This window comes from Pteropus vampyrus, unplaced genomic scaffold (assembly GCF_000151845.1).
Source record: "Pteropus vampyrus isolate Shadow unplaced genomic scaffold, Pvam_2.0 Scaffold23, whole genome shotgun sequence".
Classification (NCBI taxonomy): domain Eukaryota; kingdom Metazoa; phylum Chordata; class Mammalia; order Chiroptera; family Pteropodidae; genus Pteropus; species Pteropus vampyrus.
Genome location: NW_011888804.1, coordinates 1,951,278 through 1,966,276, shown reverse-complemented (window position 1 = coordinate 1,966,276; position 14,999 = coordinate 1,951,278). Strand labels below are relative to the sequence as shown.

General features: G+C 37.3%; 1 protein-coding gene and 1 non-coding gene across 5 annotated transcripts in view; one reads left to right on the top strand and one right to left on the bottom strand.

The window, feature by feature from the left end:
• Positions 1–1,981: 1,981 nt before the first annotated feature.
• On the bottom strand, positions 1,982–2,100 carry LOC111737093. The gene has a single exon (XR_002779349.1). It is a non-coding gene; the product is annotated as a 5S ribosomal RNA (ribosomal RNA).
• A 1,798-nt stretch (positions 2,101–3,898) lies between these two features.
• The window catches only part of ANAPC7 (anaphase promoting complex subunit 7), a 40,032-nt gene continuing 28,931 nt past the window's right edge, over positions 3,899–14,999 (top strand). For 3 of the 4 annotated variants that reach the window (XM_023528211.1, XM_023528210.1, XM_023528209.1), the window contains exons 1-6: positions 3,899–4,117; positions 7,463–7,649; positions 9,480–9,599; positions 12,766–12,877; positions 13,199–13,352; positions 14,120–14,262. In XM_023528211.1, coding sequence (XP_023383979.1) covers positions 3,918–4,117; positions 7,463–7,649; positions 9,480–9,599; positions 12,766–12,877; positions 13,199–13,352; positions 14,120–14,262 — 916 coding nt within the window. In that variant the 5' untranslated portion in view covers positions 3,899–3,917. Of the gene's footprint in view, positions 4,118–4,166; positions 4,446–7,462; positions 7,650–9,479; positions 9,600–12,765; positions 12,878–13,198; positions 13,353–14,119; positions 14,263–14,999 lie in introns of those variants that run through there. The other variant, XM_023528212.1, reaches the window with a different exon arrangement.

Below are 14,999 nucleotides of genomic sequence, written 5' to 3'. Positions count from 1 at the left end.
GCCTCCTCCAATCTAGTCATAAAACATCAGGCAGAACTAGCCTCCTAAAAAGCAAATCAGACCATGTTATTTTTCCGCTCACGTCTCTCCATTGGCACCCTTGAACTTGTTTCCTACTCCTCTCTCCGTGCATTCTGAGCGCCTTATTCTTCCTCTACCACGCCAGGCCCACTCCTGCTTCAGGCTTCCAAGCTTGCTGTTTCCTTCACTTAGAACCCTCTCCCTCCAGATTTCTACGTGGCTCCCTCTTCTCCCTTCTTCAGCTCTTTACTCATATGTCTTTTTTTAAGTGCAGCCTTCCCTGATCATAATTGAAAATGGCAGCTGACACTCCCTATCACTCTTCTTTACGTTTGAAGCACTTTAAAAAACACTTATGAAAAATTTAAATATGCACAAAAGTTGAAAACAACATAAGGAATAGCATAATGTGTCTCCCACTTAATGTCAGCTAATACCGACAGTTCGCTAATTTGGTTTCCTCTATTTTCCCCCACTCCCAGGAGTACTTTAAAGTAAAACCCTAGACATCGTTTCTTTCATAAATACTTCAGTATGTTTTATCACCTCATATACTATTTGTTTCACAATACTTACTTATTATCTTTCCTCAGAATGTCAGCTCCATTAGAACATGGATTTTTGTTTGTTTTGTTCTCAGCTCTGTTCCTATGGTCTAGAACAATTTGAGGCACACAGCAGGTGCATAGTAAATATATGTTGAATGAATGTATAGTGAAGAAGCTAGAAGGAGAGGAAGAGAAACCAATTAACAATGAATGTGTCATAATAATTATTTTTGACACTCAGGGTGTTTCATGATTTATAAAGTTTTTACATATGATTAATATCTTTAAAACTTAATTAAATGAGCTATGTGATGATGTAATTGACTTATACTTTTCATTCATCCGCTATCAAATATTTATTAAGCACTTACTACGTGTCAGGGACAGAACACAGAATGGTTAGCAAGACTGATAGGACACCTATCTTGTGAGTTTTCAGTCACCCAGATGGGTGTAGGACAGTCAGGAATGCGAAGAAGCATCCCACCAACTCTGCCCGCTCTTGTGAGACAAGCTTTACAGAGGTGAGAAAAGTTAACAACCAAAGATTTAAATATAGTAGAGAGACATACAAGGCAGCGAGGTCATTAGTTATGAAATGAATTGACCAAACTATAATTCCCATTCAGAAAATCAAGGGATTAGAGAGAGGAATCACTTTTTAGGAGAAGGTGTGGCAATTTCAACTAAAAACGTTTCTTGAGTCTATGAATGTTGGTTTATTCCAGGACCAGTGAATATGTGACTTTGCAATAAGATGTCAATCCAGATATGAACCTATTTTGCATTTACAGTATAGTGTGGAGAAGGTAAATTGGTGACTCACTGAAATATGGCTTAGAGATGTTTATTTTTTTAATGGTTTCATTGAGGTATAATTTACATAAAAGTAAAAGTCACCTATTTTAAGTATATAATTCAATAATTAGTAAATTTACAGAGTTACACAGCAATCATCACAATCTGGTTTCAGAAAATTTTCACCAGTCCCAAATAGAGTCCTCCTGCTCAATTACACTGTCCATTCTCATCCTCACCACCAAGCAACCACGTATCTTTATGTTGCTACCAGTCTGTCTTTTCTAGATATTTCATGTAAATGGAGTCAGAGATTATGTGATTTTTTTTGGTCTGTTTTCTTTTACCTAGCATTTTTTTTAGCACAATATTTTTGAGATTCATCCATGTTATGAGTAGTTTTTTAAAAATTTTTTGCTGAATAGGATTACACTGTATGAATATACCACATTTGATATATATAGTCATCAGTTGGTGAACAATTGAGTTGTTTCCAGTTTTGGGCTATTATTAGATGTGGTTTTTTGTTTGTTTTAGGTGAGGCAACCCTTGGTTGACCTCACAGATTGAAAGGACCTTGTCAGCTTACACTCCTTTATTTATTTATTTTTTTAGGCCTACAGCACCTGGTCTTACTAGGTGGTCTCCCATCCAAGTACTAACCAGGCCCGACCCTGCTTAGCTTCCGAGATCAGACGGGATCGGGCTTGTTCAGGGTAGCATGGCCACAGACTTAGATGTGGTTTTAACTATGAAATATTTCGTAGGTAGAGAAAAGTGTAACAACAAGCATTTATGGTGTTTATCAATGTGTGCCAGACATTGTTCTAAGTGTGTTAGATACAGTGGTGTATCTAGCATGTTTGACACCCAGAGCAGGTCAGTTTCTACACACAAATACCCCTCTTTCTTCTCCCTCTTTTTTTAAAATAGCTTTAGGTTCAGAGCAAAATTGAGCAGAAAGTAGAGTTCCCAAATACCCACCTGCCCCTTGCTGTGTCACACATGCACAGCCTCCCTCACTATCAACATCCAGCACTAGTGTGGTACACTAGTCAAAGTCCATAGTTTATGTTAGGTCTCTATGTTGTACATTCTATGAGTTTTGACAAACATATGATATGCATCCACCATTACAGTATCACATAGTTTCACATCCATAAAAATCCCGTGCTCCACCTATTCCTCCCTTCCCTCTAACTCCTGGCAACCACTGATCTTTTTACTGTCTTCAGTTTCATCTTTACCAGAATTTCATATAGCTGGAATCCTACCGTACGTGGCCTTTTCAGATTGGCTTCTTTTGCTTAGTAATATGCATTTAAATTTCTTCCCATCTTTTCATGGAACACCAAGGCTGTGCTCAAACAATGACAAATCTGTTTATAGTTCTAATTGAACATGAATATACAATCAGTTTTGGCATGGACAAGTTTGCAGAACTTAAGGACATAAAAACAAATTGTATATTATTCTTTTTCTTGCTAATCCAATATGTAGGATAAAAGTTTTTCTTAATACATTAATGTAATTAAAAAGTATTAATCCTTTACCTTCTCGTATTGTAATATTTTACTTTTCATTAAAAATTGTACTGGCATTATTATTTAGATGAAGTTTAATAAAATAATATTTTCACTGTTTCTTTTCTGGCCATTATTAGTCATTTCATGTCAGGATTATTGCTGAAAGGTTTTTTTTTTTGGTAACCATAAAGGGGTGGCCAAGACAATGAGAAGACAAGCCACAGAATGGGAGAAAATACTTTCAGTACACATATCTGATAAAGGACTTATGAAATATACAAAGAACCCTTAAAACTCAACAGTAAGAATACAACCCAATTAAAAAATCAGAAAAAGACCTAAAGAGATACCTCACCAAAGAAGATAGACGAGAGGGGAGATAGGCGTATAAGATTCTCAACATGTCATTAGGGAATTGCAAATTAAAACAACACATATTAGGATGGCTAACTCAACCTAGCGTTTATTCACTCTGAGCTAGTGAGTCATTTCACAGCGTAAAAATATTCCCTTTCGGACTCAAGTCAGCTGCCCAAAGGGTGAATAAAGTCTGCAGTGAGCACTCCCAATACCTGAGCAGAGGGGGCGTGGCCCCTTCATCCTGGTGCGCAGGCGTGACTGTAAAAGCAGGCCTGCCCTTAGCGCCTGATTCTTTAACTGCAGCTGTTGGGTTCCCATCCACACACACACACACACACACACACACACAACCTACTGTATTCTTTTATAAATGTCCATACATTTTTAATTAATTTTTGGAAGACACAAATTCCTCTCATCTTATTGAGCATGGACGGAGGTGCCTTTTGTCTCCGCCGCATTGTAAGTCCTCAATAAAATTTGCAACTTAGAACGACGTCGCTTTGCTTAAACACACACACAGGCACACACAGGGACACACAACAACAAGTAAAAACAAATCATTCCATTTCACGGGAGCTTGAGAAAACAGACTTTTTTTTTTGCCCAGGCATTTCAGTAGTCGCCTATTTTTTTCCTGGGGGCGGTGCCGCACGTGGACCCGATGGACCCCGGCGAGGCCGCCATTTTGGAGTCTTCCCTCAGCATCTTCTACCGGCTTTTCGTGCCGCTGCGGCCGCTCCCCGCGGCTTTGCCGGGCAGGATGAATGTGATAGACCACGTGCGAGACATGGCGGCCGCGGGACTGCACTCCAATGTGCGGCTCCTCAGCAGCTTGTTACTTACAATGAGTAATAACAACCCGTGAGTTGAGGCGGGGAGCGGCCTGGGGCTGAGGAGAAAGCGGCGCCTTTTTGGGAGCGGGGGCTGAAGGGGCCTGGGGACTGGCGGGAAGGAGCGGCCGCGGGCCCCAGCAGAGGCTCCAGGGTCCGCGAGGGCCTCGTCGGGCGGAGCCAACTTAGGAACGCAAGTTGAGTTCACTGGGTCCCCGCGTTGTGCCCGGCGCTGGGACTTGAGCTCCGTGCGGGGGATGTGTCAGCGGCGGCGGCTTCGAGACATGGAAGATGGAGGCTCTGTGAGGACGACCCCGACGAGGGTGTCCCCGAAAGTTGGGAGCGTAGGGTGTCCGGAGGTATCTGTCACCGGGCGTAGCGACTGTCACATCTGGGCCGACTCCTCCTTTCCCAGCTCCATCCTGAAGACGTTTCCTCCCTCGCCCAAGCTTGGAGGCCCAGTCTCTGGCTTTTATACCTTCGTCCACATCTGAGACGGACTTTTTTCTCTTGAGTTTATTAGAGGGGTTCACTTTCTCACCTTGGCAAACCCCTGAAAACGGGATTCTCATGATGGGTGGGAGTGGCGCCTTTTTAAGGGCTCGCAGTGCCCCTTTCATGTTTTCAGGGCTGCCGTTTACTGAGCCTTATGACAAGCAGCACAGGGCTTTTTCCAGCCTTGAGTGCATGTCTCCCCCCTGCTTAAATTTCTCCATTGGGCTTAAATAAGTTTTTTTTTTTTTTTTGCCCCATGATCAAGGGAGCCAAACATCTTTCTCCCGACTTACATTCTGCTCACTGTACCCCAGCCTCCTTGCCTATTTTTTTCAGATACCTGAACATACCAAGCTCGCTCTCAACTCAGGGCTTTTGCATTTGCTCTGCTTTGAGTCCTTACCTCAAACTTGCCTCATACAGTTTTCAGCTCATATCCCATCAGAATTTTTTCTTACCCTCACTGTTCTATACTATTGCCTTGTTTTATATTCTGCATCACTTTTTAAAAATTGAAATGTAGTTGACATGTAACATTTTAAGGCATACAACGAACGTAATGATTTTTGTGTATATTGCAAAATGATCGCAATAAGTGTAGTTAACGTCCATCACTACACGTAGTTTACAGTTTTTTCCTTGTGATGATAACTTTTAAGATCCATATTCTGCATCACTCTTAACACTAACATGTTTAGCACAGTGCCTGTGTGCAGTTAAGCACTTACATATTTTTGCCAAGGAAGTTCATATAACCTCATGGAGGCGAAATACCTGTTCAGGTTCGCACATTTAAGTAAGTGGAGGAGCCATGATGTCTGGGTTTTTGGTCCTTTTGAATCTTAAATTCTCCATTCTGGCCCACTACAGCCTACTGCCTCTAAATGGCATTATAATTGAATCTTCTACGCAGAGTGGACCCATTTGCATTTGGCCTGCTCTTGAAGCTGTCTAGGTCAGAAAAGAAAGGCTCCTTAAGTGCCTGTGATGCAGCAGCTACTCCCTACTTCATTTCCATTAGTATGTTTTTGGACCTCATTACGTGAGACTCATCATTTTACCACCGTCCACTCAGTGTTGACAGGAGCCCTGGTCTCTGTCAGCCTTCTGTTTATTCTGGAGCCTTTCACTTGGTTCTGACTGATTTGTCAAAGCACACAGTTTCCACCATTGGAAATTTATGCACCAGTTAGTCATTATTCTTGGTTCTTGAAGATGTTACAGGATACTTAGAAGCAGTTTGATCCTCTGATTAGACTTTACTTCTTCATATTGGGTTAAACTGGCAGTTTCCTAGCTTCAGGAGGCATTTAAATTCTGACCCTTATTATTTATGTTTTAAATTTTCTTACTGAATTTGCAATACAACACAGTAGAAATTTTCAGACAGCAGGAGTGTGCAGATAACTGTCCCTGTCTTGAACCTCACCCCACCATTTCCCTTCTCCAGAGGCAAACAACTATTAAGTTTCTCGTGTATCATTCTAGCGATAACTTTTGCATAAGTAGGCACATATGTTACAACATGTAAATATCTGAATGCTTTCTCTTGAGTCTAGTAACATTTTCTATCATTTCTTATTTCTCATTAAATACATAGATTCTCAGAGTTGGAAGAGATCTTAACTATCTTGACTGTACCTTTAAATCTTTCAGTGAATTTCCTTTGTAACTTTTTATCCTATATTTAGAATTCCTATCTTTTTTTTAAGATAAAATTCATATACCAAGGAATTCACCCTTTTAAAGAATATATTTCAGTGGTTTTAAATATATTCATGGAGTTGTGCAACCACTGTCTATTCCAAAACATTTTCATTACACCCAAAAGAAACTGCTTATCTATTTGGAGTCACTCCTGATTCCACTTCAGCTGGTTTCTGGCAGCCTTTATCAATCTTTGGTACCAATCTTGAGTAGCTTTCATTTGTTGAGAAATTAACTGTCTACAGAGTTCTTTGACTCTTCTTTCCTTTTAAGTGGTTATAGCTTTTACCTGTCAAACATGTAAACTCAGGAAGGAGTAGGAGAGGGAGTCGGGTTGGAGATTAAAAATGATAGGCTGGCTTCTAGGCAGTTGTAGCGCTTGTGAGCAATATTCAAGATTAAAGAAAAAGTTTTGAAACATTGGTTCTGTTACACTGTCCTTAAACCCCTGAGACTCCAGAAGATAAAAAATTCTTCTAGTACTAGTAAAGTTTACTTTTGTATGCAAAATTAAAACCAAAAAGAATGCTTCTGTCAAACAAGGCTAATCCTGTTTCTGTCCCATTATCCCACTGGCTTATCCTGTTCTCATTCTTAAGTATTTCAGTATTCCCATTTTCTTCAATGTTTGAAGAATTTTCAGTTCCCTAACCAACCTCTTTTTGTTCAGTACGTTCCTAAAAAGGATGTAAGTGGTGAGGTTTCTCTTTCCCAGGTTCTTCAGCCCTTCTTTGGTAATATTAGTTAAGTCATTGTGCTTGCTCTTTTTTGTTTTACTGTAAAAATTGATGTTAATATAAGTATGGATATATTTAAACTGTTAAATTAAGAAGACGAGTTAAAGAAGGGGAGGAAAAGATGTATTACATTTCTCTTTGTATACCTCTACAGAGGTATCATTGTATTTATAGTAAGTAAAGGGAAAAAAGCATATTAAAACAACTTAAGGCGGTTTCCTGTATGTGTCAACCATATTAACACAGTATGACTTTCATGGCTTTATTTTTTGGGACTAGCACTTAAGGATATTGACTTTTTGTAAACCGTCTGGATAGGCTTTGCGCTAGGCTTGAACACTAAGAAGGAACACCAAGGGGGGCACTACTGAGAGTATTCTTTCTTTCTGACACTTCGAAACAACCCATGTAGGGGGTATACTTTCTTTGTTTTCTAGCGAGCTATTCTCCCCATCTCAGAAGTACCAGCTTTTGGTGTATCATGCAGATTCTCTCTTTCATGATAAGGAATATCGGAATGCTGTGAGTAAGTATACCATGGCTTTACAGCAGAAGAAAGCCCTAAGTAAAACTTCGAAAGTGAGACCTTCAACTGGAAATTCTGCATCTGCTCCACAAAGTCAGGTAATTGGAGATGGAAGTATGATGATTTTTTATTTTTGAGACCAAGAGAGTCGGAAAGAATTTATAAGAATTCTGCTAATTAGATTTAGAAGATGGTAAAATAAATTGCGATTTTAAAGGGGAACTGACTGGAGGAACAGATGAAAAATCACTTAGATGCAAGAGTGCATTCAACCAAGCATTATGGGTTAAAAGCACAATTCACTCCAGGTGAATCTAAAATTGGAATTAAACATGAGTTCTAACCAAAGTATGTGTTGTTCCTCCCTTTTATATAAACAGAACTCATAAAATGTTTTTATAATGTTAATGAAAGTACAGCTTTTAAAATGTAACTCAATTGTTAGAACTGTGAGTACCCGGGGAAATTTATGACAAATCTAAAAGAATTCCTGCCAATTTTCGATAATAGCCAAAGTTTTGATAAGTAAATGAAGGGAAAAAAATTGAAATTTCAAAATTTGATGGGACCATCTCATTGCCAGAAATTAACCTTAATAGCAGACTCACAAAAGTTTTACAGGGTATGTAAGGCTGTTTATTGCAGCATTGTTTATAATGATAAGAAACTGGAAGCAGAAATGTTCATCAGTAAGGTCTAGTTAAATCATAATATAGCCAAAGATGGAATATGATGGAACTGTTAAATGAAAAATGAGATAGAGGTGTATGTGCTGATTTGGAAAGAACTATGTATCAGTAAAGAAAATAAGGTTTGAAGCAGTGTATTCAATACCGTTTTTGTTTAAAGGGGTTGGTGTATAGATAACATAAGTGTTTCCTGGTATATGCCTAAAATATACATGAAAGATTTTTTTGTGCATGGGAAGGAAATAAAAACAGTAGCAAGTTTTAGAAAGAGGGGAACTTTTACTTTTCAGTTTGAACGTGTCTTTAAATTATACATGCAGCTTATGTTTAAAAGGAATGTCAGTAGAATGAAATAGAAGTGAAATTATGTCATGTTTTTTCTTTGTATTTTTCTACATTAAAAAAAGACAAATTCGTGTAGTTTTTTTTAAAGCCTATAGATCTTCATCTTGTTTTCGATCTAAGTAAAACCTTTGGTTTTTTGTTATTAAAGAGCTGATTGCCAGGATTTTCTCTTTTTCTGACACTGAATGGAAGCCATATGTATCTCCACACTGAATCATTTATAGAAGTAGCTAACTTTTTTTAAACCTTTGGTATGCCAAGCACCATGCTAAACCTTTCATTTGAATTAAATACATTTAATCTTTAAGGACTTTCTTAAAAATTGAGATATAATTCACATCATAAAATTCACCATTCAGTGAGTTTTAGTATATTCACAGCATTGTGCAACCATCACCACTATCTAATTCTGGAACATTTTTATTACTCTAGGGAAACCCAGTGCCTGTTATCTCCCCAACCCCTGGCAATCACTAACCTTTCTGTCTCTATGGATTTACCTATTCTGGACATTTCATATGGATGGAATCATATAATATATGGCCTTTTGTGTCTGGCTCCTTTTACTTAGCATAATATTTTCAAGGTTCATCCATGTTATAAAATGAATTAATTCTTCACTCCTTTTTATTGCCAAATAATATTCCATTGTATGGATAGATTATATTTTATCTTGTCATCAATTGGTAGACACTTGGGTTGTTTCCACTTTTTGTTTATTATTAATAATGCTGCTATGAACATTTGTCTGTAGGTTTTTGTGTTGCTACATATTTTCAATTCTCTTGGCAGTCTGTGTAGGAGCAGAATTGCTGGGTCATACGATAACTAACATTTTGAAGAACTGCCATACTGTTTTAAGTAAAATTTTGAAGAGATGTCATTCTGTCTTAGTGTCTTCCATCTGAAATTGAAGTGAAATACAAAATGGCTGAATGTTACACGATGCTAAAACAGGATAAAGATGCCATTGCTATACTTGATGGTATCCCTTCAAGACAAAGAACTCCCAAAGTAAGTTGAACTAACAATTTGTTACATCATTTTCTCCTCCCCCCAGTTCTTCCAACCCTCTTCCTTCATGTTTTTCCCTGTACAGTAGGAAGTCCATCTGAGCACATTACTCTTAACTCTAACTTTGTTCCCTTGTTAGTGGAGTGGGTGGGAGGTTCAGAGAGGTTGAAGAGTGACTTTCTTATGAGACCCTGAAAATTCAGCTAATAAAAATGGTCACTGGAGAGTGCTATAAGTGCTTATTCTTTGGTATTTCTTACTGTAAAAAATAATGATTTGCAGTACACTTCCAGGTGGCAACAACACTTTTTAGAACCTAATTTTTTGCATTCTTTGGTTGTATCTATTTGATAATGAGTGGTTTTATTAGTCCTTTTATTTTCAAAATCAAGACTACAAGATCTTTTTGTACTTATTTGTGTGTAGGATATGTTTTTGTGTTTGATTTGGCAATATAGTATAGTGACTAGAACATCTTCAACTAAAATCAGAAGTTCTGGTGTCTTGTCTGAGTTTTGGCATGCAAACTGTGTGTAGTGTGTATGTAGGCAAGTTACCAATCTGAACTTTACTTTTTCCCCTTATTTATAAAATGAGATAATACTTTCTCTGCTAATTTTTCAAAAAGCTAAACAAGTTCATGTATGTGAGAATACTTTTTAATATACTATTCTGTAAGGGGTATTATATTGGGTGTCTTTGCTTACAGTTTTTTTGAAGTCCAGTTTAGAAGAACAATGAGAATCCTTGCTCGTAGGATTGAATTTACATCAGTACTTAATATTCTACCAAATACTCTGATGTCACCTGCTTTCTTCACTTCAGTGAGAAACTGTTCTGTGTAACTTGTGCTGAACAGTGAGGAATTTTATATGTAAGATGTATATCCTCCTGCTCTTAAAAGAAAATGAATCTAATCAGTAGGGACCTGATATATTTAGTTAGTGTTTTTTTTTTCACCCAAATATTGCTGAATTTTAAAAGTAACCAATCAAACTTGATGAGAATGTATCTCCTCATAGTGAGGATTTATTTATGACTTTCCGAGTTTTTGCAATTAAGTTATTTCTCCACTATATTTAATGGTGGTGACTGTTATTAAAAATGTTGGGAAGCATATATAGCCTAACCTATCTTGTAATAAGTTTGGATACTTATATACCAAATCGTTCTCTTGCACCCTATGAAAGTCTAATAATTTTTTTACATATATGAAGAGTATCTTCCTTTTGGAAGATACTATTTTGATTATAAACTTTTAATTACATCTATTCCTTATCTTATTGGAAATGTATCATAATTTCCTCTTTAATGACTTGAAAGAGTTTGGGGACAATTTTGAAAATGAGTGATGGCAAAGAAGCTTAGTTTTGTGGTATCCAACACTGTGTTTACTGCCATCATTTTAAGAGGTACTAGAGGAATCTGCATTTGTTAGGAGTACATATCTTTCTTTCTGTAGAGCTGTTGTAGCCAGAAGCAAACATAAACCTATAATATTTACAGTTTTTCTTTCTTGTCCGTTGGGGAGTTAACTGGCTTCTCAGTCTGTGTAAAGGACAAGGAAGTGAGTCAGAATACGTCTAAATGAACGTCTGTTAATGTATGGTAAACACTGCCACACATTCCTTCTCATTTTAAAAGAAAATTCCAGTGTGAGATTATTGCATCTTGATAAATCTCCAACTTTTAAGAGCAAACATACCAACATACAATTTCTTAGTTTTTAGAAAATGATGACTGCTATGTTTACAACTGGTGGAATGTGGCTTTATGGTATTCCCAAGTAAGGATCTGTTTTAAAAATAATTTACTTTCTCACTAGGTAGTACTTAAAACTCATTCTTTCGAAGTGCCAGATAGTTTAAAGGGAATTTTAATATTTGCTGGTCCATCCATCATGGTTCGTTAATAACAAGCAGCCAAGAAAGGTTCTTAAATTTAAACCTTACTCTTCAAGTATTGACACCAAGACTGGAGTTTTCCTCTAATTACCTTCTTTTGCATTTTCAACATAGCCTAAAATGGAAAATCTGGGGCCAAATAAAAAATGGTTTTCTTTCTAGTATTTCATTATTTCATCATTTGAATCAGTATGGATTAATACCACACTAGATCATTTCATACTGTAAGGCCATGGTTGAGACAGATGTTCTTCATCTTCAGAGCCACTCTTGAGTAAATATCTGGCATACGAAGCTACAGATAGTTGAAGAAATTGGGATTGGCTTTTTTTCTTTTGTGCCCTCATGTTGACTGCTTCTTCAGATTAATGATCTGGCAAACTCCGTGTTGCATTATGATCTATTAATTTAAAATTGAAATACTGTATTTTTCTCTTTGGACTGTTAAGATCAATTATGTCTTTTCTATAACTTCTACGTTCTTTGGAATTTTTAGGTTTTCTCAAATTTTCCCTGTTGCATTTTTAGGAAGGGTTATTTTAGTAGAGCTTTATCGAGTTACATATTTGAATTGTGCTGTTTAAATAGTGTAACTAATCTCTGGATCATTGTCATCTCTGGAGGTGAATCAGAGTTTGAATTTTATAGCATTACTTTGATGAGTCAGACAGTACCTGTCCGTTAAAGCTTTAAGCATTAGAAAGGCTAGAGTCCAGCTACTAGACTATTAGAAAGAAGCCAGTTATAATACTTTTATATATCTGTCATTTCCTTTTTGGGGAAAATTCATCTGATCTTTCTTAACTAGCTATGTTAAGAAATCCTTTCTTCTATACCGTGATGTTTATTGCCTTTAAAAAGTGTAAACTTGAGCACTTCTAGGGTAGTTCATTTTCTGTCTTAAGATCAAGAAATAGTCAAGGTAATTAGAATTCTGTAACATTTCTCAAATGAATGTTACCCCCGTTTCCAGTGGCAGCATCTTTGGTCCAGATATTACTGAACTTTTTGTTTGGGTAAGTGAGAGGAATTTGACTTTTCCTTTTAAAAATAGGAGGACATAGGAAAAGCAAAGGTAGTCATTTCCTTTTTGGTTTGAAGAATGAGATTGTCTTTGTTTATTTCCACAAGGCTATGGGTAAATTTCCAGTAAAAAGTAGAATAGTAGCTTGGCAAAAAAGCAGAATTTATTGATGGTGAAATGTTTATTTTCTTTGCAACGTACATTTAATCTTACTGTCTTTTGTTTTTATTTATTACAGATAAACATGATGCTGGCAAACCTGTACAAGAAGGCTGGTCAGGAGCGCCCTTCAGTCACCAGCTATAAGGAGGTGCTGAGGCAGTGCCCATTAGCCCTTGATGCCATTCTAGGTATAGAGCATTCTCTGCCTATTTTCATGGAGTGTTTACTCTTAAGGTAGTAGTTCTTGATCTTGGCTGTACATTAGAATAGCTTTATTTTTTTTAAAGTTGCCCATGCCTCACCTCTGGATAGTGATTCAGTAGATTACCGTTGTCATGTATTTCACTGATCAAGAAATATTAAATTATGTTTCTTCTGTCATATGTCTCTTGATTGGAATAGGGAAAGGATTGCCTTGTAGCCCATGGAAAGAGTCACCTATTGCTTCTTGCATTGCGGAAGAAGAATGCTATGCCTCACCTTCTTTCTTCTGCTTTTTGTTGGATTAGGTCTGCTGTCCTTGTCTGTAAAAGGTGCAGAGGTGGCATCAATGACAATGAATGTGATCCAGTCTGTGCCTAACTTGGATTGGCTCTCTGTGTGGATCAAAGCATATGCTTTCGTGCATACTGGTGACAACTCAAGAGCAATCAATACCATCTGGTGAGACCTACAAAATTAATTTAGCATTCTTGATGCCCTTTCTTTGTGTGGAGTCCTGTTGTATCTAAATTAGCAAAACAGAAAAATGAGATGCCTATCTCTTGGTGTTGCAGCCAGTTGTCCTTGGACTTTGTTAGTCTCTTAATGTACTGAATGGTCTCAAATGTAATAATTTCTGCTGAGCACCTGTTAAATGTAATTTGGACCAAATTTAGCTCTACGTGCAAAAGCAGTAATCCTTGCAAAACGGACTGCCTCATCATGTTCTTGAACCTGAAAGACATCTTTTTGGATGCCCCAGAAACATAGTTTATTGCAGCATCTGGCCTGGGTTACCTCCTTAGGCTTGGGATTTTCTTTCTAGTCAGGTAAAGTCCAAGGACTAGAGACTGGAGTTTGTGTAATGCAGAGTCATTTGGTTGCTTCATAAGTAGCTGTTAACCTGTGAGTGATATGACATTTAACACCATGTAGTGATTGTTGTCCTCTGAAAAACTGCAACCAAGAACGTTCTCTCTGGGTAATGGGATTTCTGCTTTGTTCTGTGCATTTGCTGTCCTATCCTTTATAACTTATCCTATATAACTTTTTTTTTTAATTGTAGCTCAGAATAAGAAAATAAAGGGTTCACAGTTTGTTTTTAAAGTTTTTTATTGTGAAAAATTTCATATATACACAAAGAAAATAGTACTTATATGCCCATCACCCAGATTCAACAACTAAGGATTTATAATAGATTTTAAGGTTCAATGTTTAATATCTTAAAGTTCTCTAGAGAAAAAGTCCTTATTGCGAGATAACGTGGATCTACTGGGAAGCTTAGCAGATCTGTACTTCCGAGCTGGAGACAATAAAAACTCTGTCCTCAAGTTCGAACAGGCACAGATGTTGGATCCTTACCTGATAAAAGGTAAGTAATTCTTGGGGAAGGGCAGAAATGACTGTAGAGGGGCAGATCACAAAGATAGGGAGAAAATGTAGCATGATCTTCTGATACCAGTTTTCACAGAATAGTTTGTAAAATTTATTACAGTAGCCTTTTACCTTTTTTCAGGTCCTGACACATGTCTTTAACACTGGAGTAATTCCATTTGAGCCATTGTTTTTGTTTCAGTTCAAGTGTCATTTTCCCACAGATCATTATTTAGCTGTTTTTCTTTTGGAAGAGTCATAGCCTCTCCTTATGATTTATAAATTTATGAAGTGCCAGACTGAGAATTTGGATGGCATCTCCAGAACCGTAATATCCTAAAAAGGGAATTTAGCTTTATAGTGTCCTAGTATAATTAAAAGGGAGCAAGTGAACCGATATTAAGAAAGGGATAAGGTAATTAAAGGAAGTAGTTAGGAGTGAACAACAACAAAAAATCATTTATCTGGAAGAAAATTGCAGCTGAATGGGTAAGCCATAGGGACTTCCAAAGGATGACTGTTGGGTGATTGGCAGTGAGTGAAGGGTATGTGCTCAGGAATAGTAGTGGGAAATAAGGTCAAATAGGTTGAATTCTGCTTGTAAAGTCCCAGTAAAGGCCATCAGAAAAATAAGAACTTGTGACAATAGACAGTCTTGTAGATGCTTAAGCCAAGAGAATGACAGAGCAGAGAGAGGAAGAAACAGAGCCAGAAAGAAGAATTCATTTGCTCAAG